Source organism: Schistocerca americana, chromosome 4 (genome assembly GCF_021461395.2).
Source record: "Schistocerca americana isolate TAMUIC-IGC-003095 chromosome 4, iqSchAmer2.1, whole genome shotgun sequence".
NCBI classification, from domain to species: domain Eukaryota; kingdom Metazoa; phylum Arthropoda; class Insecta; order Orthoptera; family Acrididae; genus Schistocerca; species Schistocerca americana.
In genome coordinates this window covers 187,014,433-187,034,148 of record NC_060122.1, presented here as the reverse complement: position 1 = coordinate 187,034,148, position 19,716 = coordinate 187,014,433, and the positions used below count along the sequence as shown (strand labels likewise).

The 19,716-nt window shown below is 42.6% G+C and overlaps 1 protein-coding gene across 1 annotated transcript in view; it reads left to right on the top strand.

Annotated features, from left to right (window-relative positions):
• The window catches only part of LOC124613335 (hemicentin-1-like), a 465,174-nt gene that overhangs the window by 346,506 nt on the left and 98,952 nt on the right, over positions 1-19,716 (top strand). The window contains exons 6-7 of the mRNA XM_047142031.1: positions 6,687-6,838; positions 16,515-16,659. Of these exons, the coding sequence (XP_046997987.1) occupies positions 6,687-6,838; positions 16,515-16,659 (297 nt within the window). The remainder of the gene's footprint in view (positions 1-6,686; positions 6,839-16,514; positions 16,660-19,716) is intronic.

Sequence of the window (19,716 nt, the reverse complement as noted above, 5' to 3'; positions counted from 1 at the left end):
GGATGAGATGGAGAAATATGGGTGGGTTTGACGTAGTCGCAACTCAAGTTGCGAGAGAATTGGACGTAACACCAAGTGTTATCTCGAATATGTGGAAGCTGTTTATAACCAGTGGGACAGTGACCACAAGACCAGGACAAGGTCGCCCGATAGCCACAACGGCCAATCGAGACTGTATTTGGTGCTTTCAGCCAAGCGCAAGAGGACGTCTACAGCTACACAACTCTCTCGTGACGTCGCTGCTGACACAGTAACAACAGTTGTCAGGAAGACGGTTGCTAGATGGCTTCGCGGAACAAGGCCGTATGTCAGAAAGTCGGCCGTGTGCATCCAACTCGACGCCTCCCACAAAAGAGAGCTTTAACAACGGACAAAGCTTCAACAGGCCAAATTCAGTCTACCATGTGACTCTCGGCGAATCTTCATATGGAGGTACCCGCAACATCAGGGAATGGGACACCTATGATGGCGGAGGTGTGATGATTTCGGCAGGGGTCTTGCACCATATCCGCACACTGCTCCATGCGTTTGGCATTGGTTCCGTAAAAGCCCAGAGGCGCAGAAGGGAGACAGCCCTTTGTGCTGTTGGTTCTGATTTCATTTTTATAGACGACAACGAAAAATCACATACGGCCTGACTGGCTAACGAATATCTTCCTTGCGAAGACATTCACCCTGTAACTTGACTGGGTAAATCATTTGCCCTGAATCCTATTTAACTTGCTTGGGATGCTCTTGAGAGGGCAGATGCGACACGCCAAACCCAATCCTGAGCCATTCAGGTGTTGAAAACTGCTCTGGACAAAGAGTGTCCCCGACTTCCTCAGGCACTCCCGAACTCGCGTGTTAATCATATGGCTCCTCGCTATACATACTGTGTGTCTGTCCGAGGCGACCACACACAATACTAGCTACTTTTTGACAGCCATTTTCTAAAATGTGACTTTTAACACATTGGATCTTGGCCATTACTCAAGCTAATCAATGGAATTCGAACTGTTGTTTTTTACAAATGATTGTTCAAATGGCTCTGAGCACTATGGGACTTAACATCTGTGGTCATCTGTAGCCTAGAACTTAGAACAAACCTAGCTAATCTAAGGACATCACACACATCCATGCCCGAGGCAGGACTCGAACCTGCGACCGTAGCGGTCGCGCGGTTCCAGACTGAAGCGCCTAGAACCGCTCGGCCACCCCGGCCGGCACAAATGATTTTTGTACAATAAATTATATCCGTACTTATTTTCATTTATTTGCCTCCAGTATTTCCCGCGTTATTAGGTTTCATGTTATCCATCTTTTAATTTTGTCCAGCAGTGTACTATACCCTCCGTCCATCGCGTACGAATGGATAAAAAAAATAGCACACGTAATGCCTCGGAAAAAAACCTATAGTAATCTATTCAAAATAACGAAACGCAATAACAGACATGATTTGAACAGTTTTATGTGTAGACTACTTCCCTTGGAATCTGTCTAAAATCGTTGAAAGTAGTCATAGAAGAGATGGTTGTATTGATACTGATAGGTACGCTCCAGCAGGACACACTAACGACATCGGTATAGGAGACGGAATGCGGCGGCCACAGCTTATTTACTTAATTTTAATATTTTACATCCATCACTGTTAAATCTTCAGTGAAAGAATGATGTCTAAGAGTTTTCTGCAAAAGTTTTTTTATTACAACGGTGAAATCTTGGGCAGCGTTTGGGTGCACTGCAAGATATGTAAGAGGAAGTAGCATTTCGTTCCTCACGTAAAGCTGTTTGAAAGGAACTGTGACCACACTTTTCAAGATTAAGGTGGCGAATTTACAGACTGAAGCTCAGGAATGATACTGTTAGCAAGCAGATGCGGAAAGTTTTCTATTTGATAGTGTAGATATCTAAATGTTCGCATCTCTTGGTTCAATTGTTTAGCGTTCCATGCACAAGATCCTATGGTCCTAGGTTCGATTCCCGGACTAGTCGGAGTGGTTCTTGGCTTAGGGACTGGATGTTTATGTGGTTCTTATCACTGCATCTTTCCAGGCGGTAGAACTACAATAATACCAAGCGATCATTTTCTTTTTGTCTAAATATTATAAACTGAATAATAACTGACGTTATACATAGAGCTAGTAAAAATACGTTGTTCTTCAGGAATAAATCTCTAGGAATAACAAGAATTCTGACGCGACAGACTCACTACAGGAGTTTTCTGTGTTATCGTTTCCAAATACATTTCACTTCTCATCTCGCTGCGTTTCGGTAATGACATAAGTAAAAGTCGTAAAGCAGAAAAACTTATTTTGGGTAAAAAGCGGATATTATGGGTAGAAACGTATGTAATTTCCTACAAAAACACAATAAAACATTTCATATGTACTGTTGAGAAATCACCAGAGAACTAAATGCTTCCAGCCAACCTAATGTATTAAGTTCGACTTCCAAGGAAAGCTTCAATTAAATGACTTTCATTGCACCAAATACAGGAATTCATCGCAGAAATAAAACTCAGTTGCATATAAAAACACGAAAGAACGGTGTGTACGATGTATCACAGTGTTCGTTACCCTTTCACCTGTCCAACGTATAAACAAAAACCATCACTTTTATATCGGGAACTTCGGAGAAATTATATTAACTTTACTACTTCATGTGTACTACCAGTGCAACAAGTCCATCAGTTCTTAAAATCAATGCTTCATTTAAGCTGCAAATAGGAAATATTGTAACATTTGTTTCAGTTCAAATTGTGGGTATTGACAGAAACTCGGCCGGCCAGTGTGGCCGAGCGATTCTATGTGCTTCAGTCTGTAACCGCGCTGTTGCTACGGTCACAGGTTCTAATCCTGTCTCGGGCATGGATGTGTGTGATGTCTTTGTGTTAGCTAGGTTTAAGTAGTTCTGAGTTCTAGGGGACTGATGACCTCATATGTTAAGTCCCATAGTGCTTAGGGCCATTTGAAGCATTTGAACAGAAACTCGGCTGATAGCCGTTCGTCTCGTAACTTAAATGTTGGTTTCAGAACTTGACGTCGCACAGACAGCGGAGTGCGTGGACTATATCTTTATCATACATTTTGAAAAAAAAAAAAGGTCATCAGTCCCCTACAACTTAGAAATACTTAAACGTAACTAACCTAAGGACACCACACACATCCATGCCCAGAGGCAGGATTCGAATCTGCGACCGTAGCGGCCACGCGGTTTGCGACTGTAGTGCCTAGAACCGCTCGGCCACTCCGGCCGGCTATATTTTCAATATCTGCTCCTTAACTACATGATCGATTTCAACCAAATGGCAGTTTAGCGCCCGCTGTGTCTCCGGCGGTAGCCGCACCATGCACCGATTTTGGGGGAGCTCCGCCCCCTTTTGTTCACCACCGTCCATCTCCATCTGTTGCATAGCGCCGATGGTTGCCGTGCAGCCGTGTATTATTACCATGTTGGCCTGGTCAGTCCGCCGAAGTATTGGGAACGCTGTTGTCCTGACTCGCAACGATAGGAAAGAAAGACCCCTGGGTCCATTCATCACTGACAGCAGCAGGCTGTGGTGTTGAACTCCGCGACTGGCGATTATGGCGAGGTAGCCATCTCTCTTAGCAGCGGGTGTCGTTCTTCAGTAGCTTGCAGTAAATCTACAACAGAATTGTGCCAGACTTCACTATACTGTAATCAGGGAGTCGAATGCAAACCTTATGTGGTCCATTGACCCGCCTGACCAACTGCCTCACGAGGTAAGATGCTGGGGAATTTATGGAGCGATCTAGTGGCTAACGTTTACTTGACGTCACTTTTCATGTCGGCGTAGGACGTGTGATGATGTAGGTATCAGCGGTTCTCGCTCTACCGTGTTTGCCTAATGGGTTTATTCTAGTATGTGGCTGTTTCGTAAAAAGTTCTTGGTATGCGTCGTTGCATTAGCAAAAGCGTTTCCTTCATCATGTGACGAAGGTAGAGTGACCCTGTCCAGCTGCGCTGCCCCACTACATTTCTCATGAGATGCGCTGTCTGGCTTGCCGGAAGCGCCGATGTTGCGGTTCTACCTGACTTTCTCTCGGTGGTGAAATGCTATTGTTCGCGTCCGCCTCGCGCCGGAACCGCCGTAATGCAAGAGAGGTAGCTTCGCTCTGGAACTTTAGAATTTCAGATGTTTGCTGCCTTGTACAAGGTTGGCGAGCGGCAGTGTAAATGAAAACCTTCCCATTAACTCTGGGAGTTTCGGAGCAATTATGTTAAACGTACTACTACATGGGTAGCACTAATATAAGTCCGCCAGTTAAACTCAGTGTTTCATTTAAGTTACAAATGGGAAACATTGTAACGTCCTATCCAATTTGCATGGCAGATTGTGAGGTGTATATCAATTCTCCATCACGTATATTTAACATCTGTTCCTAAACGCCGGCCGGAGTGGCCGAGCGGTTCTAGGCGCTACAGTCTGGAACCGCGAGACCGCTACGGTCGCAGGTTCGAATCATGCCTCGGGCATGGATGTGTGTGATGTCCTTAGGTTAGTTAGGTTTAAGTAGTTCTAAGTTCTAGGGGACTGATTACCTCAGAAGTTAAGTCCCATAGTGCTCAGAACCATTTTTTGTGTTCCTAAACCACTGGATTGATTTCAGTCAAACGTGGCAAACATATCACTTGTTACCTGGCAAGAATCACTGTGAAATGTAAGATCGACTACAAGTCAACGGCAGTACGGGTTGAGATGAAAAAGTTGCGTAAACATGCAAATTTTATTCGTCTAGTATCTGAGAATGAGAGTGTCTAGAGGCTTCCAACAAATTTTACTTGTAATTTCAAACCTGTTTCGAAACTTTCCATCACTAGCATGCTCCACAAGTTTATTTCCTCTGTTCATTCAGTAAAAGTATCGCAACAAGGATGACGTTTTAATCTGTTACTTCATTACGACCAAATCTGTTAGCAACACAGTTCCATTAAACATCCATCCAAACCATACCATCGTACGACACATAATCCAGGAGATATGACTTCATGAACACTGATATTTCTAAAAAATTAGTTTTCTTAAAATGGAGCGCAGATTATCAAGACCTCCGCAGTCAGTGCTTGATTATGTGATAACTTCGTGACGTCCAACTTGGTTTGTACTTAATTTGAAAACTCTTCTAAAAATTTTCTCTATTACAAGTTTAACATAAAATATTCAAAAATTAATTCATTTGTAAACTAACCAAAATTTTGAAGCAGGTTTGTACAGGACTTAAACTCTTTAAAGAATCACCTACATACTGGTTGCAATCTGGAAAGAAGCACAATAGGGTTAAGAATCAATTACATCCCATAGGGGTCGGAATGAATATGTGGTGACACCGAAGCATAACAGCAACAAGTGGAGCAGTTTCAAGCGAATTTCTTACTTGCAGGTCGTTATATGTATAAAAAATACTGTGGCAGTGTCGCCACAACCGGTAAATGCGGGGACGTGGAGTAAAAAGGTTGACTTAAAAATGTTGTAAAACGATCTGTTGCTGTTTATTTCACGTATTTAATTGACCTAGAATACTTTTAAATGTATGGAGTGCAATTTTTTTTTCATTTGTGCTGTTCATTGTGTCAGACAGATCACGATTGTGATAAATTTGTCTACATGTTCCGGGACCTAAGATCAAGCCACAAGGCTGAATACCACGGATAGGAATAACATGCATTGTGCAGTGTTTCGGCGTAACACAGCAGAGAATCAGCTCACATATGTGGAATATATGTCACATAAGCATGTGTTCAACATTACCTACTAAGCCCCTGGTTGGATAACAACGAAACGTTGAACACGTCTTACTTACTACTTGGCGGCCGAGCGGTTCTGGGCGCTTCAGTCTGGAACCGTGAGACCTCTACGGTCGCAGGTTCGAATCCTGCCTCGGGCATGGATGTGTGTGATGTCCTTATGTTAGTTAGGTTGAAGTAGTTCAAAGCTCTAGGGCACTGATGACCTCAGCAGTTAATTCCCATAGTGCTCAGAGCTATTTGAACCTTTTAATACTTGGCAAGAAAAACTTTTGTGGCAAGAAACACCAGTATCATACTCTGAAGGGGTGATACCGGCGTGATGGACATATAAGGGGGGAGAAGGACGTGCCCAGAGAGAGGGGCGATGAGGAATGACAGCCAGAGAGGGGGCAGAAGACATGGACTCGGAGAAGAGTAAGTAGTCAGACAGGGGAAGGATGAGATGGATATTACAGAGGGAGGGTAGGAAATCGGGAAGAGGAGGTGAGGGGAAGTAGGAGGAGACAGAGATGGGGGGGGGATATATAGAGAGGAGGGGAGAGATAGACAGAGAGAGACAGAGTGAAGGGGGAGGATGTGATGGTAAGAAAGGGATGAGAGAGACGGGGGAGCAGATGGTCAGAGGCAGGAGGGAAGAGAGGAGGAAGAAGGAGGTGGGTACAGAGAGGATGAATAGAGGGGGGGAGAAGATGGAAAGAGAGAGAGAGGTAAGAGAAGATGGACGGAGAGTGGGGTAAGGAGTTGGACAGAGCAGATAAGAGTGAGGTGGAGATAGACCAATACAAGGCTGGAATATATAAATACCGTGGCAACGCCAGGTGTCCCAGTCAATTTATCTGTGATGTAAGGCAATGAGTAACACGGCAGTTAGCTATACACCCGCCAACTCGAGAAGTGGTTAGTGCAGCGGCTGACGGGCGGGTGCGCTGTTGCAGTCAGGCCGCTGTCCACGACCATCCTGAGCAGCGAGCAGCCGCTGACGGCCGGCCGGCGCTACGAGATCGCCTGCCGCACTGTGGGGTCGCGGCCGCCGGCGGTAGTCTCCTGGTGGCTGGACAACACGCGGCTACCCGCCAGCACCGACAAGGTGAGTGGCCGCACGCACTCTCAGAGCGCGAAGTCACCTGCAGCTCGTACAGGAAGCAGGCAGCAGTTGTGACAGTTGAAGGGCATGGAAGGGAAGGGATTGGGGCGGCTGTGTACCCCCTCCCTGCTCTTATTGTCTGTACTTCTCGTAAGCAGTGGAGGAAATTGAGAAATTTTAGGAACTTCGCCTACGCCGATGACTTAATCTAATTACTAAATGGCTAAAACGATCACCCTGTCACTAAATCGCAGTTTTAGGTTCCAAATCTAGTGACTTCCACAGAGAACAGTATTACCGATATTTCATACAATTATTGACGCGTTTAACAAATTTTAGAAGCTACTATAATCTACTTATTAAGAAGTATAAGATCAAGTTTTAAGTTGTTGTTGTTGTTGTTGTGGTCTTCAGTCCTGAGACTGGTTTGATGCGGCTCTCCATGCTACTCTATCCTTCATCACCCAGTACTTACTGCAACCTACATCCTTCTGAATCAGCTTAGTGTATTCATCTCTTGGTCTCCCTCTACGATTTTTACCCTCCACGGTGCCCTCCAATGCTAAATTTGTGAAACCTTGATGCCTCAGAACATGTCCTACCAACCAATCCCTTCTTCTAGTTGAGTTGTGCCACAATCTCCTCTCCTCCCCAATTCTAGTCAATACTTTCTCATTAGTTATGTGATCAACCCATCTAATCTTCATCATTCTCTGTAGCACCACGTTTCGAAAGCTTCGATTCTCTTCTTGTCCAAACTATTTATTGTCCATGTTTCATTTCCATACATGGCTACACTCCATACAAATACTTTCAGAAACGACTTCCTGACACTTAAATCTGTACTCGATGTTAACAAATTTCTCTTCTCCAGAAACGCTTTCCTTGCCATTGCCAGTCTATATTTTATATCCTCTCTACTTCGACCATCATCAGTTATTTTGCTCCCCAAATAGCAAAACTCCTTTACTACTTTAAGTGTCTCATTTACCTAATCTAATTCCCTCAGCATCTCCCGACTTAATTCGACTACATTCCATTATCCTCGTTTTGCTTTTGTTGATGTTCATCTTACATTATCCTTTCAAGACACTGTCCATTCCGTTCAACTGCTCTTCCAAGTCAAGTCAAGTAAAACAAATCAGTTTTTTGTGGGTCATCAGTAATCTGCCTGGTTTGATGCAGCTCTCCAGGAATTCCTCTCCTGTGCCGATGTCTTTATCTCAGAGTAACGCTTGCAACCTACGTTCTCAATTATTAGCTTGAAATATTTCAATCTCTGTCATCTTCTAGTCTACAGTTTTTACCCTCAACAGCTTTATCAAGTACCATGAAAGTTATTCCCAGATGTTTTAAGGTGCCCTATCATCATGTCCCTTCTTCTTGTCATTGTTTTCCACGTATTCTTTCCCTCGCCCTTTCTGCGGAGAAAGTCATTATTCCTTACTTCACGAATGTACCTAATTTTCAAAATTCGTCTTCGGCATGACATCTCTATTGCTTCGATTCTCTTACGTTCCTGTTTTTCCACAGTCCATGTTTCACTACAATACAATTCTGTGCTCGAAAAGTAGATTCTCAGAAATTACTTCCTCAACTTATGTTTGATAGACTTCTCTTGGCCAGGAATGCCCTTCTTGCCAGTGATAATCTGCTTCTCGCCTCGTCTTTGATCCGTCCGTCATGGGTTATTTTGTTGCCTACCTAGCAGAGTAGCTTAACCTCATCCGCTTAGTGATCACCAATTCCGATGTCAAGTTTCTCTCTGTTCTAATTTCCGCTATTTATCATTACTTTCATCAGAGTGCGAGTATAGGTCTTGAGGAACCTAATTCACAGCATGCAAATGAGCCAGATTATATTAATTACTTATTTAGTTATTTATTTGTCGTCCTGAGTGTGTTCTCTATCTAGCCATCTAAATCACATGATTACACTGAATTGTATGAAAGAACGCAAAATGGCGTTTACAGTATAAAGCCACAACCTGTCACAATTTTGTCCGCCATACGTCGTTAAAAAATACACTTAGAATTGAATTAGAAAGTTTTGATTTATCAGATCATACCATTTCTGAAACGTTATCATAAGAAAGCCGTAAGTATGAAATACACATATCATTAAAGCCTGCAGTCATTTCACAGTATTCTTAATGAAATTGCTGTCACTTTACGAAATCGAATGACTCTGGCAAACGAAATAGATGTAGGATGCGGTATGCTATTCCAATAATGTCATTTAAAAATATCTAACGGTCCACAGTCCAAATTGGTTCACATAACCAAGATGAGGTTTACAATAGCTTCAGACTCAGAATCACACTCACATGCAGGACAATTCTAAATATTGCTTCATTGTACACGTAGAGGAAAAGAGGAGTGGTTGAAACAGAGTCGAATGATGCTGGAAGTAGCTGATAGGTTCAAATATGTCATCGTAAACTACATCTTTGTAAAATTTCGAGGTTTTAACACCGAATAATGTCCATCTGTCGTTTGTTGGAACACGTTCCACGTCTCTTGCCACAGATGTTCTAGATAGCCCTTGACCCCGCGTAAATAGTCTGTATACAGCAATTTCAAATCTGTGTCATTACCTATAGACGCAGCTTGCTTAACTAATAGAACTTCCACGTTGTAGCGGACACCAGATTGGGAAAGCATCCAAAGGAAATGGATTGCTTGCTCCCTCCGTTTGCTCCGAGCATATTCCTGAAACATATCCAGTATATAATGATTGGTTGTTTTCAATAAAATCTCCTCTGTCTTCAAGCCATGTCGCTACAATTGCGACCTCTGGCATCAGTCACAGCTGGGCCGAAACCACGCGGGCGCAGAAGATGATTGGGCAGCTCATAGCAGCTCCGGCTCGGCGTGGTACCGAGTGAGGTCAGGTGGGGTGAGGGGCCCGCGACACCTTTGATGCTGCCGCTCCCACCTCCTTACTAGCGTCAAGTATTCGTCGGTGCTTCCTTTCGACTTCCAAAGTCCGCCCCATACATCCTATTGTGTGTGTAACCCTGATATCTGTTAAAATTATTGCTATTCATTATAAAATCAGCCGCCTCTTTTGTAACGGAATCCCAGTTTGTTGCCGTATGAGCCAAGACCCTCGTGTCTTAAATATTATTTTGTGTGCGTTTTATATACAATTCACAGCGATGGCCCACGAGTCAAGCTCCCTTTGTTTAATACACTATGTGATCAAAAGTCTCCAGACACCCCCAAATACATACGTTTTTCATATTACGTGCATTGTGCTGCTACCCAAGTCCGCCCCATACATCCTATTGTGTGTGTAACCCTGATATCTGTTAAAATTATTGCTATTCATTATAAAATCAGCCGCCTCTTTTGTAACGGAATCCCAGTTTGTTGCCGTATGAGCCAAGACCCTCGTGTCTTAAATATTATTTTGTGTGCGTTTTATATACAATTCACAGCGATGGCCCACGAGTCAAGCTCCCTTTGTTTAATACACTATGTGATCAAAAGTCTCCAGACACCCCCAAATACATACGTTTTTCATATTACGTGCATTGTGCTGCTACCCAAGTCCGCCCCATACATCCTATTGTGTGTGTAACCCTGATATCTGTTAAAATTATTGCTATTCATTATAAAATCAGTCGCCTCTTTTGTAACGAAATCCCAGTTTGTTGCCTTATGAGCCAAGACTCTCGTGTCTCTAATATTATTTTGTGTGCATTTTATATACAATTGACAGTGATGGCCCACTAGTCAAGCTCCCTTTGTTTAATACAGTATGTGATCAAAAGTCTCCAGACACCCCCAAATACTTACGTTTTTCATATTACGTGCATTGTGCTACTACCCACTTCCAGATACTCCACATCAGCGACCTCATTAGTCATTAGACATCGTGAGAGAATAGAATTGGGCGCTGCGCGGAACTCACGTACTTCGAACGTGGTCAGGTGATTGGGTGTCACTTATGTCACACGTCTGTACGTCAGATTTCCACACTCCCAAACATCCCTAGGCCCAATGTTACCGATGGTATGGGTCCCACACATATGAGCAATATTGTAGGTCGGGTCGGACGAGAGTTTTGTAAGTAATCTGTACATTGATCGCATTTCCCCAGTACTCTACCAATAAACCGAAGTCCACTGCATGCTTTACTTACGACTGAGCCTACCTGTTCATTCCATTTCATATTCTTCCAACTGATATACCCACGTATTTGTATGCGTTAACGGATACTAATTGTGAGTCATCGATATTGTAGCCAAGAGATTCTACGTTCTTTCTTTTTGTGAAGTGCTCATTTTCTAATTTCTGAACCCTTACAATAAGTTACAAATCTTTCCAAACACTTTTAAATCTTCTCAAGATTGACTGAATTTCTACAGGGTGTTACAAAAAGGTACGGCCAAACTTTCAGGAAACATTCCTCACACAGAAAGAAAGAAAATATGTTACGTGGACATGTGTCCCGAAACGCTTACTTTCGATGTTAGAGCTCATTTTATTACTTCTCTTCAAATCACACTAATCACGGAATGGAAACACACAGCAACAGAACGTACCAGCGTGACTTCAAACACTTTGTTACAGGAAATGTTCAAAATGTCCTCCGTTAGCGAGGATACATGCATCCACCCTCCGTCGCATGGAATCCCTGATGCGCTGATGCAGCCCTGGAGAATGGCGTATTGTATCACAGCCGTCCACAATACGAGCACGAAGAGTCTCTACATTTGGTACCCGGGTTGCGTAGGCAAGAGCTTTCAAATGCCCCCATAAATGAAAGTCAAGAGGGTTGAGGTCAGGAGAGCGTGGAGGCCATGGAATTGGTCCGCCTCTACCAATCCATCGTTCACCGAATCTGTTGTTGCGAAGCGTACGAACACTTCAACTGAAATGTGCCGGAGCTCCATCGTGCATGAACCACATGTTGTTTCTTAAAGGCACATGTTCTAGCAGCACAGGTAGAGTATCCCATATGAAATCATGATGACGTGCTCCATTGAGCGTAGGTGGAAGAACATGGGGCCCAATCAAGACACCACCAACAATGCCTGCCCAAACGTTCACAGAAAATCTGTGTTGATGACGTGATTGCACAATAGCGTGCGGATTCTCGTCAGCCCACACGTGTTGATGGTGAAAATTTACAATTTGATCACATTGGAATGAAGCCTCATCCGTAAAGAGAATATTTGCACTGAAATGAGGATTGACACATTGTTGGATGAACCATTCGCAGAAGTGTACCCGTGGAGGCCAGTCAGCTGCTGATAGTGCCTGCACACGCTCTACATGGTACAGAAACAACTGGTTCTCCCATAGCACTCTCCATACAGTGACGTGGTCAACGTTTCCTTGTACAGCAGCAACTTCTCTGACGCTGACATTAGGGTTATGGTCAACTGCACGAAGAATTGCCTCGTACATTGCAGGTGTCCTCGTCGTTCTAGGTCTTCCCTTGTCGCGAGTCATAGGCTGGAATGTTCCGTGCTCCCTAAGACGTCGATCAATTGATTCGAACGTATTCCTGTCGGGACACCTTCTTTCTGGAAATCTGTCTCTATACAAACGTACCGCGCCACTGCTATTGCCCCGTGCTAATCTATACATCAAATGGGCATCTGCCAACTCCGCATTTGTAAACATTGCAGTGACTGCAAAACCACGTTCGTGATGAGCACTAACCTGTTGATGCTACGTACTGATGTGCTTGATGCTAGTACTGTAGAGCAATGAGTCGCATGTCAACACAAGTAACGAAGTCAACATTACCTTCCTTCAATTGGTCCAACTGGCGGTGAATCGTTGCGTAGCGTTGTTTTGAGGGAAGAGACCAGACAGCGAGGTCATCGGTCTCATCGGATTAGGGAAGGACGGGAAAGGAAGTCGGCCGCGCCCTTTCAAAGGAACCATGCCAGCATTTGCCTGGAGCGATTTGGGGAAATCACGGAAAACCTAAATCAGGATGGACGGTCGCGGGATTGAATCGTCGTCCTCCCGAAAGCGAGTCCAGTGTGCTAACCACTGCGCCACCTCGCTCGGTGCGGTGAATCGAGGAAGTATACATACTGACGAAACTAAAATGAGCTCTAACATGGAAATTAAGCGTTTCCGGACACATGTCTACATAACATATTTTCTTTATTTGTGTGTGAGGAATGTTTCCTGAAAGTTTGGCCGCACCTTTTTGTAGCACACATCTTCTTTCAGACAGTACTTGACTACATATAGCTGCTTCATCTGCAAGAAGTCCAAGGTTACTATTAATATTACTCCAATGTCATTAGAATACACATGAGTATACATATACGCATGTCTAAAGGACATTGCGTAGTACGTTAGAACAACACAGGCACTGTAATATGATATTTCACACCTAATAACAGGGCTTCGGCTTTAATCATACGTTTCTTCCTGTACGGGACTCACAGAACATTTACAAGTACAGTATGTAGACGAAAGCGGCTACATACGGAAATTTGAGTCGGACCGGGTAGTGGCTCGGCTGGCTGGCGTCGTTAAGGTGACCACTCGTGTCATGCGAAAGAACCGGATTCAAGTCCCGGCCCGTGTACGAATTTCCACTCTTACCAATGCGTAGCGCAGCCAAAGTTTAGCAATAATCGGAAATGCGAATATGATTCTCGTACACTACGAACAGCAAGTGTAGGAACAAACTTCTCTGGAGAACACCCAAAGTCGCCTGCTGATGTCTGTCCATTCAAGATAATTATCTGTGTATTCCATACCAAGGAATCGTCAAACCAGTCACGAATTTCGCTCGATACCACATACGACCGTACTTCTGATAATAAGCATAGATAGTAGAAATCCTTGGGTAACAGAAGAAATATTGAATTTAATTGATGAAAGGAGAAAATATAAAAATGCAGTAAATGAAGCAGGCAAAAAGGAATACAAACGTCTCAAAAATGAGATCGACAGGAAGTGCAAAATGGCTAAGCAGGGATGGCTAGAGGACAAATGTAAGGATGTAGAGGCTTATCTCACTAGGGCTAAGATAGATACTGCCTATAGGAAAATTAAAGAGACCTTTGCAGAAAAAAGAGAACCACTTGTATGAAAATCAAGAGCCCATATGGAAACCCAGTTATAAGCAAAGAAGGGAAAGCAGAAAGGTGGAAGGAGTGTATATAGGGTCTATACAAGAGCGACGCACTTGAGGACAATATTCTGGAAATGGAAGAGAATGTAGATGAAGACGAAATGGGAGATACAATACTGCGTGAAGAGTTTCACAGAGCACTGAAAGACCTGAGTCGAAACAAGGTCCCGGGAGTGGACAACGTACCATTAGAACTGCTGGCCGCCTTGGGAGAGCCAGTCCTGACAAAACTCTACCATCTGGTGAGCAAGATGTATGAGACAGGCGAAATACCCTCAGACTTCAAGAAGAATATAATAATTCCAATCCCAAAGAAAGCAGGTGTTGACAGATGTGAAAATTAAAAAGCCACAGTTGCAAAATACTAACGCGAATTCTTTACAGACGAATGGAAAAACTAGTAGAGGCCGACCTTGGGGAAGATCAGTTTGGATTCCGTAGAAATATTGGAACGCGTGAGGCAATGCTGACCTTACGACTTATCTTAGAAGAAAGATTAAGGAAAGGCAAACCTACGTTTCCGGCATTTGGAGACTTAGAGAAAGCTTTTGACAATGTTGACTGGAATACTCTCTTTCAAATTCTAAAGGTGGCAGGGGTAACATACAGGGGGCGAAAGGCTATTTACAATTTGTACAGAAACCAGATGGCAGTTATAAGAGTCGAGAAGCATGAAACGGAAGCAGTAGTTGGGAAGCGAGTGAGACAGGGTTGTAGCCTCTCCTTGATGTTATTCAATCTGTATATTGAGCAAGCCGTAAAGGAAACAAAAGAAAAATCCATAGAGAAGAAATAAAAACTTTGAGGTTCGCCGATGACATTGTAATTCTGTCAGAGACACCAAATGACTTGGAAGAGCAGTTGAACGGAATGGACAGTGTCTTGAAAGGAGGATATAAGATGAACATCAACAAAAGCATAACGAGGATAATGGAATGTAGTCGAATTAAGTCGCGTGATGCTCAGGGAATTAGATTAGGAAATGAGACACTTAAAGTAATAAAGGAGTTTTGCTAATTGGAGAGCAAAATAACTGATGATGGTCGAAGTAGAGAGGATATAAAATGTAGACTGGCAATGGCAAGGAAAGCGTTTCTGAAGAAGAAAAATTTGTTAACATCGCGTATACATTTAAGTGTCAGGAAGTCGTTTCTGCAAGTATTTGTATGGAGTGTAGCCATGTATGGAAGTGAAACATGGACGATAAATAGTTTCGACAAGAAGAGAATAGAACCTTTCAAAATGTGGTGCTACAGAAGAATGCTGAAGATTAGATGGGTAGATCACATAACTAATGAGGAGGTATTGAATAGAATTGGGGAGAAGAGGAGTTTGTGGCACAACTTGACAAGAAGAAGGGACCGGTTGGTAGGACATGTTCTGAGGCATCAAGGGATCACCAATTTAGTACTGGAGAGCAGCGTGGAGGGTAAAAATCGTAGAGGGAGTCCAAGAAATGAATACACTAAGCAGATTCAGAAGGATGTAGGTTGCAGTAGGTACTGGGAGATGAAGAAGCTTGCACAGGATAGAGTAGCATGGAGAGCTGCATCAAACCAGTCTCAGGACTGAAGACTACAACAACAATATGATACGGAGTAAATGCGTTTCGGAAATCAAGAAACACTAAATCTACTTTAATACCTTCATTCAAGGCTTTCAGTACGTCATGTAAGAATCCTGGTGAGAATTGGATTTTACATCGTCGATGTTTTCGGAGGAGGTCACTCTGAGATATCTCGTTATGTTTAACCTCAGACCAGATTCTAAGATACTGGACGATAGTTTTGCTGTGCACATCTAAATCCTTCTTCTAAATTTGTAAATGGGTGTGACCTGTGTTTTCTTCCAATTACAGAGGACAGTTTTTTGTTCGAGCGATTTACGATATAAATGAAAGAGGGGCAATCTCAGACGCAAATTCAGTATCAATTCTGGTAGGAATTCCATCAGGCTCTAGAGCTTTGTTGAATTTTAATCATTTCAGCTGTTTCATAGCGCGACTGATATTAACACTTAGCCCACTCATCTTTTCAGTGGTACGAGGATTAAGTTGTGGCAACACTCCCGAGCTTTAATTTCGAAAAAAATATTTGAAAACGGAGTTAAGCGTTTCTCTTTTTTAATCATAAATTTCAATTCCTGCCTCATCCACGAGTGACTGGACTGGACTCTTACTTTCCTATGCAGAGAAGTCGAGTATGCAGGAAAGATTGGGGGGGGGGGGGGGGAGAGCTACATCAAACCGGCGAAGGTTCAAGTCCTCCCTCGGGCATGGGTGTGTATTGTCCTTAGGATAATTTAGGTTAAGTTGTGTGTAAGCTTAGGGACTGATGCCCTTAGCAGTTAAGTTCCATAAGAAAAAAAAATAAAGCTACATCAAATTGTTATTCGGACTGTAGACCACAGCAGCAACCAAAAGGATAAAGAGGGGAGGGTTTTATAAGACGAGATGTTAATGAGCGTATCTGCCATCGCTTACGCTTCGCTAACTCAAGCCCAGCGTAAACATTTTGAACGCTTATCAATGTTGACACAGAGGTCGCTTCATCTGTCACAGGTTTCTGCGGACGGCAACGAGACCATATCGACTCTATCGTTGACGCCGGAACATACGGACGATGGGCGGCTGCTCACTTGTCGGGCTGAAAACCCTCAGGTGCTTGGAGGCATCGAGGAGCATTCAGTCAGGCTGGCTGTTTACTGTGAGTATGCCTGGTACAAAGATAATGGCTCCCCAGCAATGTGTCATGAAGTTACTTAAAAGTCACGGTGTACTGTTGTATAGTCCGAATACATAACACGTTTACTACGAGCTCGTCGGGGTGAGAGCTATCACATACAGGATTTCGCTTATTCGTAGTTCCATCTCTGTTCATTTAATCTGAGTTCTATAACTAATGAATGTTTCATCGCACATAAAATGCTATAGCGTTGCTACATGTCGTGTGACCATCTGAGTATTAGAAATACTTCTGTTGTACTTCAATATTTCGTAAATCCCCTTAACTTGTTCCATTCTTATGAGTGAAACACCGTTACATTATCGAATGCTGTCTGTTATATTTCTTACATGTATTGACGTTCAGGTACCGAATTTCCCACCGTTTGAAATATTTCTTCATGATAAAACTGAACCATATGGGATTATTTCCGTGCACTGATTTAATGAGACAGTGTTTCTTCATGAACGGAAGTGTAGCTATTTATTACCATGAAAACCAATTACTATTTCAGACAGTTACAGTCTCACAAGTAAACTGTCCAGTTCGACATTTCGAAACATCCCCAGAAAATCTTTATGCAGTAAGACTACATCGAAAGCATTACAATATCAGAATTTTAGCTGCTAACACACAATGCAAGTATTTTAAAAAAATGGAGAAATGTACACCGTTACGGGAACTGTAGCAGACATCGCTTATCCTCGATTGACGGCACTCGGTAAATCGATAACACTGCAGAACGTGGTCGTAATAGGTAAAACGAATTTCAGTTTCCATTGACAGTTTCACTGACACACTTCTTCACAGTCACTATTCGCTCAAATTTGCAACTCATTAAATATGCATAAGAGTTTGAAGTTGCCTTTCCGATATTGCTAAGAGTTAACAATGGAAGTTAAACTGAAATAATTTTCTTTGTGTTTTCTGTATATATGCTTACTAATAGCTTCCGTCATCGTGGACATTCCAGAAATTCACACTAATGTGGTATCCAATATGTTAATAGTTTAATTTGTCAATCTCATAAGGTCACAACGAAAAGAACGTTGTACGCAATCTAAATCACATACTTCTCCTGAGGACCGACATCTGTGCAATTTATTAGCTAATTTCTTGGACATTCATTCTGATAATGGCGAAATTTCGTTAGAAATTGTGGTAATATTAGAAGAAAGAAGAAGTAACTCTGACAGTTCCGTGAATTGCGGTTAGGACGATGATCTTTGTGCTAATTAAATTCCAGAACAGAATTTGAGGACCTTCCTATCCCAAAGGAAATATGGAGAGTAATAGCTGTCAGGGACAAAGAAACGGTTGGATAAACGAAGGAAAGAGAAATCGTTTAAAGTTAAGCTATCTGCAAAGCCGATTTCGCTTCGTAAAATCTGAACGTTAATTATGTAAATGTAAGAAAGATTTACATGCAGCACGAAATGAAACTCGCAAAGGTGTGAAAGAAAAACTATTCGAAAGATTTAGAACTGCTCTTGGCAGTCAGTGCACCCTTATCGAGAGAAGTCTACGACACCGGGCCATCTGAATTGCAAGTGAGACGAACATTGCTGATTTCCAGGCTTCTTCAGCCTGGTTAAACCGATTCAGAAAATTACATGGAAAAACAAGTCACGTAATTATGAAGTTTACTTCAAGTATATAAGCAGAGGGCATGCCATTCATACGCTACAGTATAAACAAATTCTTATCCCCTAACATGCTGTGTATAAAGACAGGTTTCGTGCAAAAACTGCATGCAAACCACACATTATCATTTCGAGCTAGAAAAAAGAATAAGCCATTTGTTCAGTCGTTGAATGTTATGACACGTTCGTATACTACAATGCCACTGATAAGTATCATGCATTATTGATTCCGCAGCTTATCTGTCTTAAGGAAGCACAAGGCAAATGAGGGCCAAAAACTGAAAAAAAGGAGTGTTTGGTTGCAAAAATCTTGTAATCGACGCAGCAAAATGTGTAAAAATGGGATATTTCAGCACAATATCCGAAACGCCTGCAGAAAAGAAGACATTGCCTTTGTAGGACTCTTAGCCTGGCAATAACGACACCTCTTTCAGGTGGAGGACGGAAAGGCTATTAGTATAATTCGGACTCCACCTGGAACCAACTGTTTGATTTAGACCCTAGACAAAGAAATTTTTCGGCAGCGTGAAGCATTATTCAGAAAACTGCCATGCAACGTAATTTCTGACAGATCTTTGTCATGTCAGTTATGTCAGCGTAATAGCATTTAACTTCAGTCATTTGTGCACTGTCAGTTTGCACCGGCAAGTTTTACGAATTTGATCAAGTATGCCAGATATGCAGCACATAAGCAGAATAACAACCGTGACCATTTATTACCCAACCCAATTCGAGATAAATAAAGCTAGTAATTAGTGTGCAGTGTCTCAATGCATTATTTTGTCTTTTGTCAAGTGTGTCACGTGTAAGGAAAATGTTTTTTTCGTCATCGAATACATACTTCGCATTGCTGTGACAATTATTTGGAGTAACTAGGGAACTGTTTTATTGTTAGTAAAATACACGATATAAAGAAGTTATTGTAAGACTTGTACTACTGTTATTTTTGAAAAATATTTCATGTCAACAAATGAAAGTCCCAACTGGCGTTAGTCGCCTGTAATGTAACATAGCAGACTGCCTTGATTTTTCTGCCTCTGTCAATCACTTGTGTAATAATTACATCTACAGCAGTTCAGCTGCCAATATGAGCTGCTATTTATTCAATAAATCAACTATCTGAGATATTTTCGCTATGTGTGCACTTTGGACATCATGCCACGCGGCTATACCTACTTGCTGTGTCTCCTTAATCGACGGATCGAGCACTGGGCAAGAATGCCTGTACATATGTCATTTATCAGCGGTTCTTCATACAACAAAACCGAGTAACTGTATCATTTTTAAGTACTTACAGTGCGCCTTAGCAGCTGAAACTTTCTTTCAGTTGTTCTTCCACTGTGAAAAATTTCAGTGTGGTTTTCGACACTTACGATCATTTCCTTGTCAGAGGCTG